Source organism: Stegastes partitus, unplaced genomic scaffold (assembly GCF_000690725.1).
Source record: "Stegastes partitus isolate 25-593 unplaced genomic scaffold, Stegastes_partitus-1.0.2 Scaffold721, whole genome shotgun sequence".
In the NCBI taxonomy this organism is placed as follows: domain Eukaryota; kingdom Metazoa; phylum Chordata; class Actinopteri; family Pomacentridae; genus Stegastes; species Stegastes partitus.
This window is the reverse complement of record NW_007578452.1, coordinates 186,556-203,565: the sequence shown is the minus strand read 5'-3', so window position 1 is coordinate 203,565 and position 17,010 is coordinate 186,556. Positions and strand designations below refer to the sequence as shown.

Sequence of the window (17,010 nt, the reverse complement as noted above, 5' to 3'; positions counted from 1 at the left end):
AACAAACAAAAAGCAAACAAACAAAAAAAGGGAGATATTGCATCAGAGAAAAGTGAAAGTGAAATGCAGTCATTGCAAGGTGAAGGCTTGTCTGCGTGTGTCTGCGCAGGAGCTGTTTGCCGTCACAGTGTTTCTCTGTGTGTAGACACCACAGCAAACTCTGAAAAGCACCGTCCTCCTGAGTAAGATGTAAACCCAAGGGTCTAAGATCTGGTTCCAGGAGGCCAGACGTAAGCCCACAAGAAGCAGCTCATCTTTCACAGGAGCTGAAGCCCTGTGGCTGTGTTTGAGCTGCATCACAAGAATGTGGATCTATAAGGCAGAAGAAACATAATTGCTCGTGAGGTGCAAGTCACACTTCATCCAATCTAATTGCAAATCTAATATTCTAAAAATAGTTGTAGAAATAAATTCTTCAAACTCACAAGAAAGGGACTCCAGCAAACACAGGAAACTACAGTAATCGCAGCCAGTTGTGTCATCATCTCCACGTCCAACGAACAAAATAAGGAGGAAGCTGATGCAGATGATGTGCGACGATCACAGCGAACTGCAGGTTTTGTATTGACATCGTGGGTCTTCATTCTGGTCTGCAGCAGCACCAGACCACTCAAGATGTTGCAGAGCAGGGAAAGAGTGAGTGCAGCGAGGCCCAGACTTGAAAAGGCCACCACTAGGCAAGTGTCCGCTGCAGACTGTGGATCATGGACAGGCAAGAAACACCATGTGCCCGGAGACTGGGTGGTATAAGTTCCCACAGCAAACAGAGGTAGAACAGCCAGCACAAGTGCAAGAGAGGAAATAAATACCACAGCTCTTCGTGCATGAGCCACTGTAATCATAGAGGCGTGGAAAAATGGCTGAGTGATGGCCACACAGCGCTCCACTGCCATGGCACAACCCAACAACAAAGGGCATAAGCCAAAAAACACCATACTTGCTCCAAAGATTTGACAGAATACCCTGGTGGGCTTCACAGTTTGTGTTTTATGCCTCTGATCTACGTGCAGATATAATGCAAAGGCTCCTGGAACCACATGACCTCCCAGGTCAGCCAAAAGCAAAGCGACTGTTAGTAGGAGAAATGGTGCTTTGGATCGGCGACGAAATCTAACATGAGTCTTTGCCAGTATCCCCAGAGCAGTGAGGTTGGAAATGGCGCCGAATATCATAGTGAAGCAGGATATCACTAAACCTGAAGGTTGGACAAATGGTGAGGTGTTGTTCAGCCAGAGACTTGGCTGATTAGAGGAGTTGATCTTCAGGTTCTGGTGGACGATGGGTGATGAAGAGGAGGTAGGAAATGAAGTCATAGCTGAAGAAACTGCCATCATCTTCATAATCATCTATAGAGAAGTGCAGGCAAAATTTAAATATGTGCATTAGTTCAAATCAAGTATATTATTTGCTAATATTTTTATGCCAACTTGTGCTGGCATCCAAATGGTTTTTCAAGAACGTAACAGACAGCGTGACAATGGAGAAGTCTTAACAAAATCATGACCAACGGATGCTATGTTACATGCTTCACTCGAATGCTAGCTCAAAGGCTCATTACAACAAGTGGTTTGCCAGTCACACTTGGGATTTAGACCTTAATTAGAAGAGCCATTTGTGCCCAGGCAGTAATGAAGAGGAGTGGATGAAACCCTGCCAGAGCCTTTCCCCAGCGTTTTCAGTCTCTGCCTTGAATGCAAGACCATGCATTAAGTGCTTGCCTGGAATACATGAACATGTACACTCGAACAAATGGAAACTTCCAAAAACATGACTGTTCATGGATATTACATGTGAAAGATCAGTGTGCAGCAAGTCCCCGGATCAGGTTTGACTCCGGGACATACTTTATGGATCCTAGCCAAGCGGATACTCTCAAGACAGGATTATCGAACGTTTATCGAAGTTTGCTGTCGTCGTGGTTTGGACATAAAAGGAACTTAAGTAATTTTTTAGCGATTTGCACAACAGGCTTTTCATGCCTGTTTCACAAAATTCAGGGTTTTTTTGAACACGTTTGTTTCCTGTCTTTAGACGTCTCGCCTGCCATAGGTCCCCTTTGCTCATTTATTTTTCACCCTCTCTGGAAAGTCTGCTCAACAACTCCTTGCTTGACGTTTTCTAACTCATTACTTCATTCCTGCTGGTATTGAGGTTTGGGATAAACTGTGATGATACCTCACTGTGTATGTCTGTTCAAATGGGAGGACGAGAGTTGTTTTAGGCTGAGGGATACGTAACAACTGGGATTCATTCACCTATTTTTTGAGCTAATTACCAGTTTAGCTTGAAACCATGCACAGTGTGAAACTAAACTCAATTATAATTTTGCACAGCAATTTTGGCACAACAGTCTTATCTTTGTTTTGGTACTTGATATATGTCATTAAACTTTAAGCAGCAGGGTGTGACAATTTGCATAAGCAATTTTCACCCTATTGTGACACTAGGCTTGGTGTTTGTAACAGTTAAATGTGTTCTCACTCCAGAATGGGTGCCACACAGCAGTAATGTGAATAGACTTTATTAAATATACAGATAGAAATCTTTGAAGAGACCCCCAATGGCAAAAGTTTCCAAGAACTGACATTGCTTTATATAAGAAGAGATCTGGTTTGATAATTTCTGGTGGGGTAGCATGAAAATGCAAAATGCTTTGATTTGCCCTTTGGGTTTGTTGCTTATCTGTTTTGTTGTCAATCTCCACAAAAATTGCTGAGGTTTCTGTTGAGTACACCTACATAGAGAAAAGCTATTTCTTTATGTGTGAGAAATTATAGAGGAACTACATGAGTTACAGGAATCCCGGTGTTTTATTCAGCACTGAGAGAGTATGTAACAAACAGGAGCAGTCAACCATGGTTTGGTTTACTATGGAAATTCTTCAGACACATACTGTATACCATGTTGTTTTTCAAACACTGCAGATTTGAATCTCTAGTTTTATTCATCTTTTGTGTGCTTTTTAAACAAAACTAAACATTTCTAAACAATTCAGGTACAAAAACAACCTAAATCACCAGTCAATGAGGAATCCTAGCTTTCCTACAGCTCCAAGTCTTTAGACATACACATGCCTTCTCTTTACATTTTGCATTTCAGCTTCACTTAAACTCATATCTTATTGGAGTGGAATGTGCATAGCATGCTATCTAGTTATTTACCATTCAAATGTTTTGGAGTATTAAAGGACACTTACCCCTAGATGACTCCAGATGAACACTGGATTGTTTTAGATTCCTTAGAATAAATAAAAGAATGAATGTGCTTCTTGCCTGCAGAGCTGTCTGATTCCCACCTTCAGCTATCACTCTTGTCCACAATCATTTGCGCTTATTCTCTTTCAGATTCTCTTTCTGCCCGGTCCGGCTGTCTCTCTCGCCCCCCTCTCTCCTGAGAGTTGGCTGCTATTTTATCTCAACGTAGTAGACCTGCATTTTCCATTCTCCTTCCTGGCCTGGATGTGTTCCTTCCATCTATTCATCCTGTTTGTTGATCCATCGGAGCAGAGTGTAGTATTGATCCACTGCTGGCGAAATGGCTGAATGCTCATATGCAGAGTGAGCTGTTGCTAACCTTGTCTTTCTCAAAACAAAAAGAGATATAACTTCAACTGGGGCTACGACTATGACTATCCATAGCTACATAAACAAAAGTTATCAGAGGAATTTGGAAGAGCATGAGTAAAGGTCGCAAGTATTCACTAGAATATACTAAACATCACCATGACAGACATTTTAGAAAATAACTAAAATGTTGCAGCTGAAACTGATAAATGTGTTCCAAGAAGGAGAGTGTAAACCAAAAGTTGCTTTGACACTGACTCTTCTAAGATTTGACATGTTTAAAGACTGCATCTGTAATGATACTTTATAGAGTGTTATAGAGTAAACCTGCTTTCCTGTCTGCTTGTTAAAATTCAAGTACCATTTTCTAGACTCAAAGAGTTATTTTTGAGGCCATCATGCTCATAATCTCACATAAACAGGAAGGAAGAGAAGCAAGTCTCTCATTTCCTCTGTATGTGCAACTGTTTCTGTCTTTTAAGTCAAGCCAGCAAGTCCTGGATGTCAAACATGAAGGTGGACAGAAAGAAAATATCATTGCACAGGTTTGGCATTTACTTTCTGTTGGTCTGTTACAAAACTTTGTTGAAAGATTTACATTTTCAACTCTGAAACCCTGACACAAACACATAAAAACTACCATTTTCATTGCTTGTTTATTCTCCATATTAAATCAAACAACTTAAGCCAGCAGTGGAAAGACCACAAACAAAGGCCTTAAACATGAGGTACATCAAAAATATTTATTTAGTTTAAAGCTCCCAGGAGAAAAGATGAAAACACTTACAAATATTTAAAACATCATATAAAATATTTCACACCAGGAATGACACAACAGGTAAACTGGAAATGCAAAGTTTAATAATTTTAATCTATCAAAACCAATGTCTAGAACTATACTAATATTCCACAATACAATAATAACTAAAGTCATCTTTGAAATTCCAGTTTTAAAACATTCATCTGAACATCTTGGTAACAGACAAACTCTTCTTAAATATTTAGATAAAATACATAGAGCAGGAATGCCGTCAAATATATATACATATTGAATTGCCCAGCAATATATACACAAACATACAATAAAAATATATCTCTGTCTTATACTTGTCCTTGTATTTTGGGTCATATTAAATGGTAACAATTTAAAGATTGTGGAATAAAGAAAGTGCTTGTGTCAGAAACATTTCTCTGATTGTTTTTGCTGGTTCAATAAAGTACCTGGAAGACACAACAAGCATTATTATGTGTACCTGATCCAACAGGTTTTTTCAAGGTCACAACCATTCTGGTCCAAAATCAGCAAATATTGTTTTCCTGTAAAAAATTAGATCTTTGGTGGATTTATTTATCTAAGCTTAATTAATTTTTTTATTTATTTTAGAAAAAAAGCTATTTGCATGAAAGTAAAGCACATTGTGGACTTTAATCATCTGTAATGTTAACAGCTTTAGATGAATATAATAATCTGCATTACGGTAATAATGTCAAAAGTCTTTTTCATCCTTAATTTGCATTAGTTTATAATGATTTTAGTTCAATAGATAATCTAATTGTCTAAGACCCACTCGTGGTAATGAACGAAACTATTTACGACATTTTGCAGTAAAGGAAACTGGTACATTCTCTATAAATGGGAGAGCAGTAGTTGACTGTATATCTGACGTGGCAGTCTTCAGCAAATCAGACTTTCTCCCAAGTCACTGTTCAGCTCCTCAAATGTGAGACTCTCCTGTGTGCTCGGTGCTCTTGGATGCCTGAGGATGATGCATGAGAGAGATAGTTTAGTCAGTCATAAAAAAACACTTTAAGTGTGCTTTGATTATCAGAACAGACTTTGCTTTGTCACAAAGATACAATACATTTGACTTTACATTGCCCAGAATACCTCATCATCTTCAAAACGTAAAATAATCGGCTGTTTGCTTTCGCATGTGTGCTAAATAAATTTGCGGTGACTTAAGTTATAGCGTTCCTATCACAGATCAAATGTTAAGCTATGTTGTCCATGTGCATAGTAAATGTTGGATTTAATTTACTGTTGTTTGGAGAACAATGGAGGCATCCCATATTTAGCCAAGAACCCAAGCAGTGAAATATAAATAACTGCTTACATGTGCTTTGCTGGAATGGGATGAACTGAACTCTGAGTAGCTCTTCTTCTGAGGTGCACAGAATCTGGACAGGATGTTTCCGTACTCTTCCCTCACCTAGAGCCAGAAGACAAATTGAGTTTTGACGCCAGAAGAGATAGGAGTATGTGTGTGTGTGTGTGTGTTTGTTTGTGTGTTTTTAAAGTAACATGACAAACCTGTTTGGAAAACAGACAGTGCATGACAAAGATCATAACCCCTTGAAGGCTACCCAAGATGGTGAAGAGGTAAGACATGACTACAGTGCCCTCCTCAAACTGGAAACAACCAAAGATCCACATGGTGCCCAAGACACACAGCTGAGCCACTGCAGTAATGGTGAAAGCCCTGCAGGAGGCAACAAAGATTCATACAGGTCATTTCAGAGGCACTATAATATTCTGACCTTTACTTTGACCTACACTTGTTGAGGAATGGTGAGTCATTTCTTCGTTTTTTTCTTGGTGGGAAAGAAAAAAAAAGTCCCTACATATAGTAAAATTAACTCATATTACAGTGTGTCTGATTGCGTGGGTTAATGGTGACTCACTTTATTTTCTGCAGCTTGTCCAAGTCAGGGTTTAAACTCGAGAACTTCTGTGCCAATTTCCACACAGTGACGAGAAAGAAGAAAATGTTTACCTGACAAAAGACAACAGAGATGAGGTTGAAAAGAAGTTAAGTCAAGTTCAGGGACATTTAACTTAATACTAATTTTCTTAAATGCTTACAGAGATGATGACACAGACGGGGCCAAAGAAACTCCAAATGAGGTCCAGTTTTAGCCAACAACTGAAATGCATGTTGAGAGTTTATTGAGCAGACTATATTTCAATATAAATTGAGACTCAAGTTTAAATTATAAATAAAAGAAAATGAATGTCAGTAGCAGGAACATACTATCTCTTAGTGCCGTATCCCTCGGCGTTAGCTAAGGCAGAGACAGCAACAATCACAGCTGGCACTCCATATCCACCTGCCATCATGTAGAGGGTTTTAAAGCTGGTGTTAAAGACCAAAACTACCATCCTGAAGAGCTGTATGCCCTCCAGACACATCCAGCAAAACGCTGCCAGATAGAAGAAATGCAGCATCCCTGCTACCACAGCGCAGCCAACCTAAAGGGGAGAGAGATAAGGATCAAATGAAAGAAGTGAAAAAGGGGCAAAGGATAACAAAAAAAAAAAAACGGGGAAAAAGACACAGGAAAAAAGAACTTGCTGAGTTGTTGTTTATACACCTTTCGCCCCTACATAAAACATTCAGTAGCTGTGCTGTGACTTATGATCCATTCCTCTGGTTTATGTGAAGGTAGAATGAACCTTTACTGCCATCATCTGGGCAGCAAGTTGTTTTAGTATTTACCCGATTCTCTGTTTGAGAGATGCCTGCAAGGAAGATCACGTTAGCAATGAAGAGGCTGATGCAGAGGTGAAGGTGGATGGTGGTTCTTGGGCTTTGGATGGAGCGGATCATTGAGAATGTCAGGATGCAGATGAGCAGGCAAATCAAAGAAAGGGACAGACCCAACCAGGTTATCAGCTTCAACTCAAACCTGTCCTGTTAAGAGAGAGAAAGGACATTTTCATTACAGCACACAGAGCTGGATTAAAGTTTAGATTAGAAATACTGAAGTACATAGTTTAAATCATAGTGTGTATACAAGGTTTTAACCTCCATCTCAGAGAGGGACATGAGCACAGCAAAGCTGCTCAGATGGTTACAGGAACAGACAGTGTACTTCGCATTGGACTCCAACGCCTTACAGCCATGAGCAGACCATGCCCCTCCTTCCTTTGAGGAATCCCAGAACACACAGGTGTGGGAAGTTTGATTTGACTGTAAAACAAATAAGTGAACAGAGTAAATGACCATCAGGTAATAATTGTCTTACAAGGGTAAATTGCATAAACTGAAACAACAAATGCAAGAAATGGTCTTTCTTCCTTACCTGTGTCAAGTGGTACAAAGTTAGTTTGATGTCCTCTTTGAGGTGGCTTGTGTTGCTGTTACTGACAATGACAGTCACCACTTTGGAGTTTACTTTAAAACTCTGGTCCTTTTCTGGTTTCATCCCACCAAAGAAGCCATCTGTAGAGTTTTCCAGGTTTGAATAGCTCAGCAGGGACACCGTTGTAAAGCCTGTTAACATAACAGCAGAACAACACTGCATTAAGCAGACATTTGTTAAATTTGGAAATCGAACGTCTTAATGAAAGTGGTTACAAATATGTTATTACTAGGCATGACTATTACCAGGGTAATAGGAAGGCTCTCCAGCAGCTATCTCCAACTGGATGTCCAGCTGAGCTTGCTCAGATGAAAAAGTTTTAGTTCCTTGGGGAATGACAGATCCTGTATGGAGCAGATGCTGCAGCTCTGGACCCAGAAACAGACACAAACTTTGTGTGAACATGCACTGCTTGTCTGTTAATACTTTGAATAATAGGAAACTAATGAATGAATCTATCAGCTACTGGTAAAAATATGTTAGATTTGAACATGTGCAAACACCTTGAGAAGCAAAGTATTTTTAAACGTAGAAAAAAGCTAAGACCGAGGTGTGCACATCTTTGTGAATGAGGCAAAATAATGATCTTTTACTTTATGCTCATTTCTATTTAATCGAATCATTAACCTGTGTGATTAGAGAGTATATATGTCCATGGAGAGTTTATGAAGGGTCCTATGAGCCTCAGAGCTTCTTCCACCAAGTCCAGAAAGGTGGAGACTTTCCTGTTATCATTGAGGGCTCCCTTGGACAAGACCTCGTCCATCACGGACAGCAGTCTCTGCAGCCAACAGAGAGGAGGGGGAGAGGCAGTGACATAAGTGTGTGCAGGGAGAAAAAAGAAACAGAGTCAGACTGAGGCAGACTTTCAGGCTACACACTACCTCAGGTCAACATAAACAGTCTACAGTATTGTGCACAGGGGGGAAGACTTCCTGTTTCTGTTTTGCTCATGAAGAACTTGAACTTTTTCATTTCTATTAATTTATTTGTACCCTTAGCATGTCCATCCCATCCAGCTCCTCTGGACTTTCACTCTCTGTGAGGTCCAGACAACTTTTGTTCAGCTGCCTCACGACATCATGAGAAACAGGAATTATCTGGAAGGAATTAGGGGAGGATGAAACAAAAGTGTGTGACAATAAACATTTTGAATATATGCAGACAGCGGGTGGAGTGGACTTACCTCTTTTAGATTGTTCGTATCTTGGAAAACATCACAGCTCAGTGCTGTGGAAACAGAAAGCTTATTTCATTAAATGTGCTCACTGATGACCACAGTCAGCAGAAAATGTTGTGTTTATGTATTTACTAGGAAAACATCAGATTACGATGGATGCCAGAAAAGCTTAAATGCTGTTGGGTTCTTACCAGAGCAGCGTGACTTTTTGTTGCCATAGTTAGTGAATCCTGCATGGCATGCACAGTAATGACCACTGGCTCCAAGGTGGCAGGTTCCATTTCCGCAGATTGTCTTATCAATCTGACATATGTCTAAAATGGAAACAAATCGGGGCAGGAAAATGGTTACACTGTGTTTCAGTCAGGGCCGATGGAACAATAAATATCCTGGTGCACTAGAGGGTTCATATTCAAAATAGTGCTGGCAACTAAAGCAACAAGTCAAGTCGGTGCACGTTTGGTGCATTCTGTTATAGCCCTCACCTTCACATTGCTCCTGATTTCCAGAGAAGATAGTATTGCCAGATTTCAGTCTGAAGCCAGCATTGCAGACACAGTGATAACTGCCTTGTGTGTTGACACATGCTGCATTCTGACCACAAATGTTTTTGTCATCACATTCATCTCGATCTAAATTAGCAGGAAGAAGACATTTAAGTGAAAAAGAAAATCATTATTAAACCACCAGCCATCAAACTAAACACAAAATGAATCACAGGAACACTGCAGTACAGGAAGAGAACAGCGTGTTACCTCTGCACGTCACACCATCACCATGATAAAATCTTTCCACTCCAGTAGTAGAAACAAATCCATCATCACAAATGCAGGAATAATTGCCAATTGTGTTGAAACATGTGGCATTAGATCCACAGATGTCTTTGCTGTCCGAGCATTCGTTGATATCTTAAAGCAAAGGGTAAGGACAGTGCTGTCATGTTGCATTTCCAACTAAAGAAATAAGGTTTTGTCAACATGAATCAGAGCTTCTGCCATCATTGATTCAAGATGTCTTACCTTTACATGTTGCAGATGAGTCAGCTGCAAAATTCTCAGCATGTGGTGATGAGCTGAAACCGTCAGCACATCGGCAGTAGAAGCTGCCGATTGTGTTAAAGCAGAGCGTATTTTCTCCACAATCCCCATCACTTTCAGGATAGTCTTCGTCAACAGCACATTCATCAATATCTTCAAGAAGGAATGTGAAAAAAGATGGATACCACATTAATAGGTGCTTTTGGAGCCCAAACCTTTCACACTGGAGAAAAATGAATTAACAAACTATATGTACTGTCTGTACATACTATACATATACATAGCATACATAAAGGAAAGCTGCACACGTACTATAAGATGCATACTGTTGTATGAATGATTAAACATAAGATAAGTTTGTTTTTCATACCCTTGCAGTGTTCATCTTCAAAACTATATCCGTTCTGGCATTCTGACTCAGATGAGACCATGGTGAGGGAGAGGAACAGAGCTGAAAAGCAAGCAGGGAGCTGTCAGTCATGTGCAGTTCATCACTCATTACCTCTTAAACATTAATGCCATCAAATTGAATCTTTTTTTAAAAACCACGATAAAATATGTTGGTGTTGCTGCAAGGAAATCAAAAGGTGAATTTAACGACACATGTAACACCAGAAATATTATACAGGCTCTGCAAGAACAGGCCCTTATTCTCTGCCCTCATTTCCTCATATTGTTCCAGCAGCATCTGCACCAAAATTCAAAACGATTAGCACATAGGGAGAACTGCACTTCCTATGTGTGAGGAAACATCATCTGACATGGCAGAAGCACAAAGTAGCATGTTGAAAGAGTGCAGAGTCAGTTCTCTGAGGTTTCCTGAATGACACCAGATGGGTGTAATAAACGGTGTATAAAAACAGGAAGAAAGCCCCAGTATACTTTAACATTACCAGCCTCTATGTCAAATTTATCATAATACTTAAAATAAACTAATCCATCGTTGGTCTCTTCATTCTGCTCAGGTAGCCTATATTTGCTGCCACATCAGTTCTTTTTGGCTTTTATAAAAACACATCCTCCAGCTTTTTTTTTTTTCCTTTGGAAGGAAATAGTTGCCTGTAAAAACTGTTGGCTGCATGCAGAACCACTGTGGGTAAGCGGGAAAGCACAACATGTTTTTGATGATTTGGAAGAATTGACCATTTAATTACCGCCTTAAGGAGAAACTCAGCACAGCGGCAGAGAAACCCCACAGCTTACTGGCGTTTTGGCTGTGTAATTGCAAAGCGACACAGACCCGCTAGCACAAAGGTATAAATGCTCACAACAACGTAGGCAACTTGCATAAACTGTGTGTGGAATCAACGCAGGAGTAAAAATCAAGCTTTAATAATGTATGCAGGAACAAATTTACATGATGTAAAACTTATCTGTGAAGAGAAATGGCTTTCTTATGTTGTTATGAATGAAATCTCAGTGTCGTGTAGAAGTCAGAACCTCTCTGTGTTGTTGCTTAGTGGCATGGCAACAGAGTTCCTCCTCTGAATGTAGCTGCATGTGACTGTGGTTATTATCAGGCAACAAGCTACGCGGGTGCTGTGAGATGAGCTCATAGTGTAAAAATATCACTATAAAAGTAGAGGAACAGAGGTCCTCTGTGCAGTAGCACCCTGATAAGCGGGCTGTTTGAAGAAAAGCTGCAGTGTTCAGCATCTCTCTCTTTTTATATCTTCTAATTTATTTGAGCCCTTTCCCACATTCAAGTTTGAGGGTCTTAGATTCTGCTGCTATTATCGAATGAAGCACATATTTTCACTGCTTTAATTCTACTAGTTAAACTATTGATAAGATAGTTGGCTGACTTGATCTCAGTGTAAAGTTACTAAACAAAGTAATAAAACAAAAAAATCAACATTATTACATATAAGTGACTAGTACAAGACATTTTAAAAACTTCTAAATTGACAGTTATGCCACATTTGCTTTGTTTTTTTGTTTTTTTGTAAGTAAAATGTCTTCACAGATTTTCTTCTACACAGGACACATACATAAATACCTATTCTAAAAAGTCTGTAAGGTAGTAAAACCACTTGGTTTCCTTTTTCAAAGCACACACCTTTTTTTTTTTTTTTTTTAACTTAAAGCAGATGATTTTCCATTTTAACTACTCTGCAAATGGATGACAGATGTGACTTACCCAGTATCAGGAGGTTCCACCTGCCCATCATGGTAAAGAAGCAAACAGTGTCCAGATCTGTATAAGGAAAGTTAAAACAACCAAAACATAAACTTCAGAATCCTCTACATCCAGATGGTCCGGCTTTCTTTTCTTCTTGCCTTCGTTGCCTTTTTTCTAAGTTCCCCCAGTTAATTTTATAACTTGTAAAAACTGAATCCAACAGTTAAGTTACTGGGTACGGGAAAAAGTAGTTAAAATATGTACCGATACCAGCAAGAGCAAATTTTACAAGTTGATAGGATCTTGTAGAATGTTTCCCATCACATAGAATGACCTCTCCCTTTTTTCTCTCTCACTGTCCCTGTCTACCTCTTCCCTTTGAATCTTCATCTGCTCTCACAACTGAGGCAGCACGCTGAGATGACTAGATTTTTGGAGGAGGGGTTTCTCTCTCTGAATCACGCCTCTGACACAGAGGTTTGTGGAGGAGCACAGCCAGAAGTTAGTTTTCAGTAACTCTTTTTCTTGTTGGGGTGGGGTGAGAGGAAACAGTTATGCTAACTCAATTGATTTTAGATCCATGACAGCAATGTGTTAGCTAACAGTGTTGTTTGACGTCTTTCTCTACTGTTGGACTCTGTGATTAAGGGACCGACATGGGGTTAAATGGAGTTTAAATTGTCAGACTGGTCATTGTTTTACCAATTCCTGCCGGCTGCAATACCCTCCCATAAGGCACACAGCCTGCTGACTATGATGATGACATATATATGGCTTTTGCCTCTGCCTGCCTCTCTCTGAGACAATGCAACGATTGTGACAACATTGAGCTTCATTTAGAAAAAAAAAGCTAAGCAAGGAAAACCTCTACCATTAAGTTTTTCCCACACAGTGCAGTATAGCCTGTATGTAATTCCCAATTCCCTGAAGGCAGGGCTACTGTACTTCTATTCAATAAAGGCCCAGATGAAGTAAATTGCTCAGGTCATGGAATAATGCTTACTGAGGAACAACAGATTTCCATCTGCTTCTACAAACCAAGATTGAGCAACACAACTTTCTGATACCAAATACACCAGGAAGGGACATAATGTTCTTTGGTTCCTCACACCTCCTCACATGTTTGATGATTGCTACGCTTGCATTAAAAGGTGTCACTGCTGCTATATCTGACTTCATCTGTATGCAAACCAGTGTGGTTGCTTCAGCAACCAAACATCAGAGGAAATGGCATCATTCTGTAGGTGTTTATCAGAGCAAACCAAACCAAGTGTTGCATTTTAGGTGGTTTCCAGTTTCCAGTAGCAAGATTATTTTCAGGACTGAAAACACTGTATTTAGGATAACTTATAGGCAGGGTGGTTGTTGTATTGTCTCACACTTTAAAACAATGAATCGGACTTTGAGCTTGGTGGGTCTGGGAACACAGAGGTGACAGACTGCAGACCTTTGGGGACCATTGGTGTACCACATGGTATGCTCATGGAGGGATGTAGAAATGCATCAACATTACTATAAAGTATATAAAACAAACAAACAACAGAACACAACCTGTGCCTATGCATGTGTGTGACCTAAATTTGTTTTTGGAAGAAATTGTTAATTTGTTACCAAAGGGATTTTAGTGCACACTCCATCTGAACTAATAAAGTCAGGTTGTAGAATCAAATAGCTCAAATTCAATCTGGAGAAACTACTTAGAACAATATGTTTTACAATATTCTACCTCAGCAAGTTCATTCAAAACAACCATCATGCAAACATGGAACATTTAGCAACAGTTATGAGCGATGTACCTTTCTGTGCTCCAGCATCGTCTTTGTGTCAGCTCTGTATTCTGAGTAGAGTAAAAGCAATATGAAACACAGACTGAAAGCAGTGTAAAGGTGTCTGTGAAAATCAACATGAAGCACCCTGTGACTTTAGACAGTAATAACCACTTTCATAAAGACAATATTTATGTACTGCACAGAGAACAAAAAGTGGAACTGGAGTTGAACCAGCAAATGTTTCCTGGAACATACAAACCTACAGCACATGCTGTACTATGTGAGGTGACTAGTGATTTTTCAGTGCCCCGTTCTATGGTGACAGCTTGAGCCCACAGCAGTTTCTGTGCAGTGCTGATGGAAATGGTAATAAATAATCCAAGAGTACAGTATGACAGATACAATACATGCTACTGTACTTTTCATACAGCTATGCAAGTCTTAAATAGAGGCTGCAAAATGTTACAGTTTATTTACAGTGTTATTAGAAGTGATTGACAAGGGATCGCAAATAATAAAACAGTTGACTGAGTGCAACATATGAACACATCCTTTGTGGTAAGGTGTCCTATTTTATACTGAGAGGTAATGTGACTGGCCCACACATCGTGATCAATGTCAGGCTCCGTGTTTAAGGATGTTACTAGGGAAGGATATTATATGCACTCTTGAGTCAAATCTGTGCCTAGCATGGTAAATCCTTGCAAGGAATAATGAGGTCAAAGCCCAGACACCAAGTATCACCTTCGCACATACTCTGTATTCAAGTGATGAGTCCGTTCCACTTGAGCTGGCTGACCGCCTTGCTACAGTTTAATTTTGGCTTCTTTTACAAAGAGTGATTTCCAGCCAGTATGATTGTGGCAAGCATCCAGGGCTTATCCTGTTATCTCACGACCTTCTTCCTGCCCATACCAAGATAGTATACATATAGAGTTTTGGGTGTTTTGTGTTGGCCATGTTTGTTTTCTTTTAGTTTCTTTCTGAATTCTCAAACAATGAGGAGGGACCTCAATGTTGCCCAGCTGTCTCAACAACTTCCTGACATACCCTGAACAAAAAGGTCAGAATGGAGTCTGGTCTAACTGTGGTGTCTGTGTCTCACACTGACGACTGTTACTCAGATTTTTCTGTGTTTAATGAAAGCTGCGATCTGAAGTGCATCAGTGAATATTTCCAGAGCTGTCACACCGGTGAAGTAACCATTATGGCTTCTGCAGTGTGGAATAATGTTGAAGTCATTCCACACGCAGTAAAAGTGACTTTAATAATGGCTATCAATGGCTGTTAGATTTTTATTCTTTTTCTTGCTCCAGCAGCCATGGACAGCCCAGCTTGAAAAATATAGTTTTGAAAAGCTTGTGAAAATATTTTTAGAAATGGCTGGATGGTGCATGCTGGAAAGTGTTGCCCCACCACACCATGTGTGAAACATTCACTATACAGTAGTTGGCTCATGTTTAAGCAAACTGCTGGCCTTTTGGTTTATGAACCACATAAGACGAGTGCTGACAGAGCTGTTAGTTCCCACTGACCCACTGTGCAGTTCTTGTTTGGAGATGAAAGCAGAAAGACAAAGATGGACAAACTAGTGAAATAAGGACAGAATATTTAACTGTTTGTCTTCTTGCCAACTTGTCCCTGAGTAACATTTCCACTGATGGAAACGAACTAACAAACTGAAAATGAGTTTATTGACACATTTCCATTTCCCTTTTTTCCCCCCTTCAGCTTCCTTTCTTTTACAAGAGGCCAGCATCTGAAACAGGGTACTGTTTCATACTGTATCTGCCAGGATTTAAACTGTGTTCAGACATATGGCTAGGCTTAAACTCATGAGTGCAAACAGAAGTTTACTGGCAGGTTCTTGTTAGTGGTATACAGTTGAAACCAGAAATTTACATACACTGTATAAAAAGACATACAGTATAACCTTTGTTTTTCCCCTCATTGTCTGATTAAATCAGACTAAACTTTTACCTACACAAAGTTTACCTACACTAAGATTACGATGATTTCAAATTATGTGGAAAAGCCCAGATGATGATGTCATGGCTTTGGACGCTTTTGATAGTTTTATTAACAACATTTGAGTTAATTGGAGGCACACCTGCGGATGTATTTTAAGTCACACCTCAAATTAGTTGTGCGTAAGGTCAACAAAGTCAATGTTTTGGAGTGGCCATCACAAGGCCTTGATCTCAATCCTATCTAAAATTTGTGGGCAGAACCGAAGAGGTGACCAACAAACCTGATCAGTTACATCAGTTCTGTCAGGAGGAATGGGCCAGAATTCCAGCACTATTCCACTATTACGAGAAGCTTGAGGAAAGAAACCCAAAACGTTTGACCCAAGTCATACAGTTTAAAGGCAATGCTACCAAATACTAAGGAAATGTATGTAAACTTCTGACTTTGAAGAAAGTAATAAAAAAAAATCTCTAAAAAATTCTTTCTGTTGTTATTCTGGCGTTTAGAAAATAGAAATAATTTTGGTAATCTTAACTGACCGAAAACAGGAAGAGTTTAGTCTGTAACATCATCCTGCAATGAGGTCAGGAGAGCTTAATCTGTATATTTCTCTTTCAATTATCTTTTATTTGCTTTTTTATCTAATGCTTATCCTACTACTTTGTAAACTGTGTAAATGTATATTAGTCTGAAATGAGGCAATTATTAATACTTACACTGATTTACTTAGGTGGGTTAACATACATGAGGTCGAAATACTGCATTGCAGTGCCTCTGTAAGGTTGTAGATGAACCGATAAGCCTAGTGGTTTCCTGTCAGTTTTCGCTTTGCAGACGTATGGTGGTGTAACATTTCCATCTGAGATACGTCACGTTGCTGTAGAACAACACGGGTAAATACCAAAGTATAAAGTTAGATAAATTGTTAATCTTAAAACATCTGGCTTATTCTGATGTGAAACAATGTTCAGTGTTATCCAGAACAACACCAATTAACCCCCACACAGCTTTTGAACGCACCGTTCAACACTCTGCCTGTCAGTACTGAATACTGTCACAATATGTGCAAAATGACATTTCCCTTTTATAGCTGAGAAAAAATAATTCTCATGCATGCAGAGGAACTGTGCTCATTTAGCGCCACTCCTTCACACCTTCAAACTAAAGTTTTATAACAGTGCTTATAGCATAGCGGAAGAGTCTGTGACAAACACTTTTTGTGTTG

At 39.5% G+C, this 17,010-nt stretch overlaps 2 protein-coding genes across 2 annotated transcripts; both read right to left on the bottom strand.

Moving 5' to 3' along the window:
* Nucleotides 1-28: 28 nt before the first annotated feature.
* ptger1c (prostaglandin E receptor 1c (subtype EP1)) lies at nt 29-1,313 on the bottom strand. The gene is made up of 2 exons (XM_008291177.1): nt 426-1,313; nt 29-312 (listed from the first exon to the last, which is right to left on the bottom strand). Exons 1-2 carry the CDS (start codon nt 1,311-1,313, stop codon nt 70-72), a joined length of 1,131 nt encoding a protein of 376 aa, XP_008289399.1. The 3' UTR covers nt 29-69.
* A 2,887-nt stretch (nt 1,314-4,200) lies between these two features.
* adgre5a (adhesion G protein-coupled receptor E5a) lies at nt 4,201-12,431 on the bottom strand. The gene is made up of 19 exons (XM_008291152.1): nt 12,064-12,431; nt 10,294-10,374; nt 9,906-10,076; nt 9,642-9,794; nt 9,372-9,518; nt 9,078-9,200; nt 8,893-8,936; nt 8,702-8,806; nt 8,334-8,487; nt 7,952-8,074; nt 7,647-7,837; nt 7,370-7,534; nt 7,061-7,255; nt 6,596-6,813; nt 6,427-6,487; nt 6,246-6,337; nt 5,875-6,043; nt 5,678-5,773; nt 4,201-5,320 (listed from the first exon to the last, which is right to left on the bottom strand). Exons 1-19 carry the CDS (start codon nt 12,092-12,094, stop codon nt 5,279-5,281), a joined length of 2,361 nt encoding a protein of 786 aa, XP_008289374.1. The 5' UTR covers nt 12,095-12,431; the 3' UTR covers nt 4,201-5,278.
* Nucleotides 12,432-17,010: the final 4,579 nt, after the last annotated feature.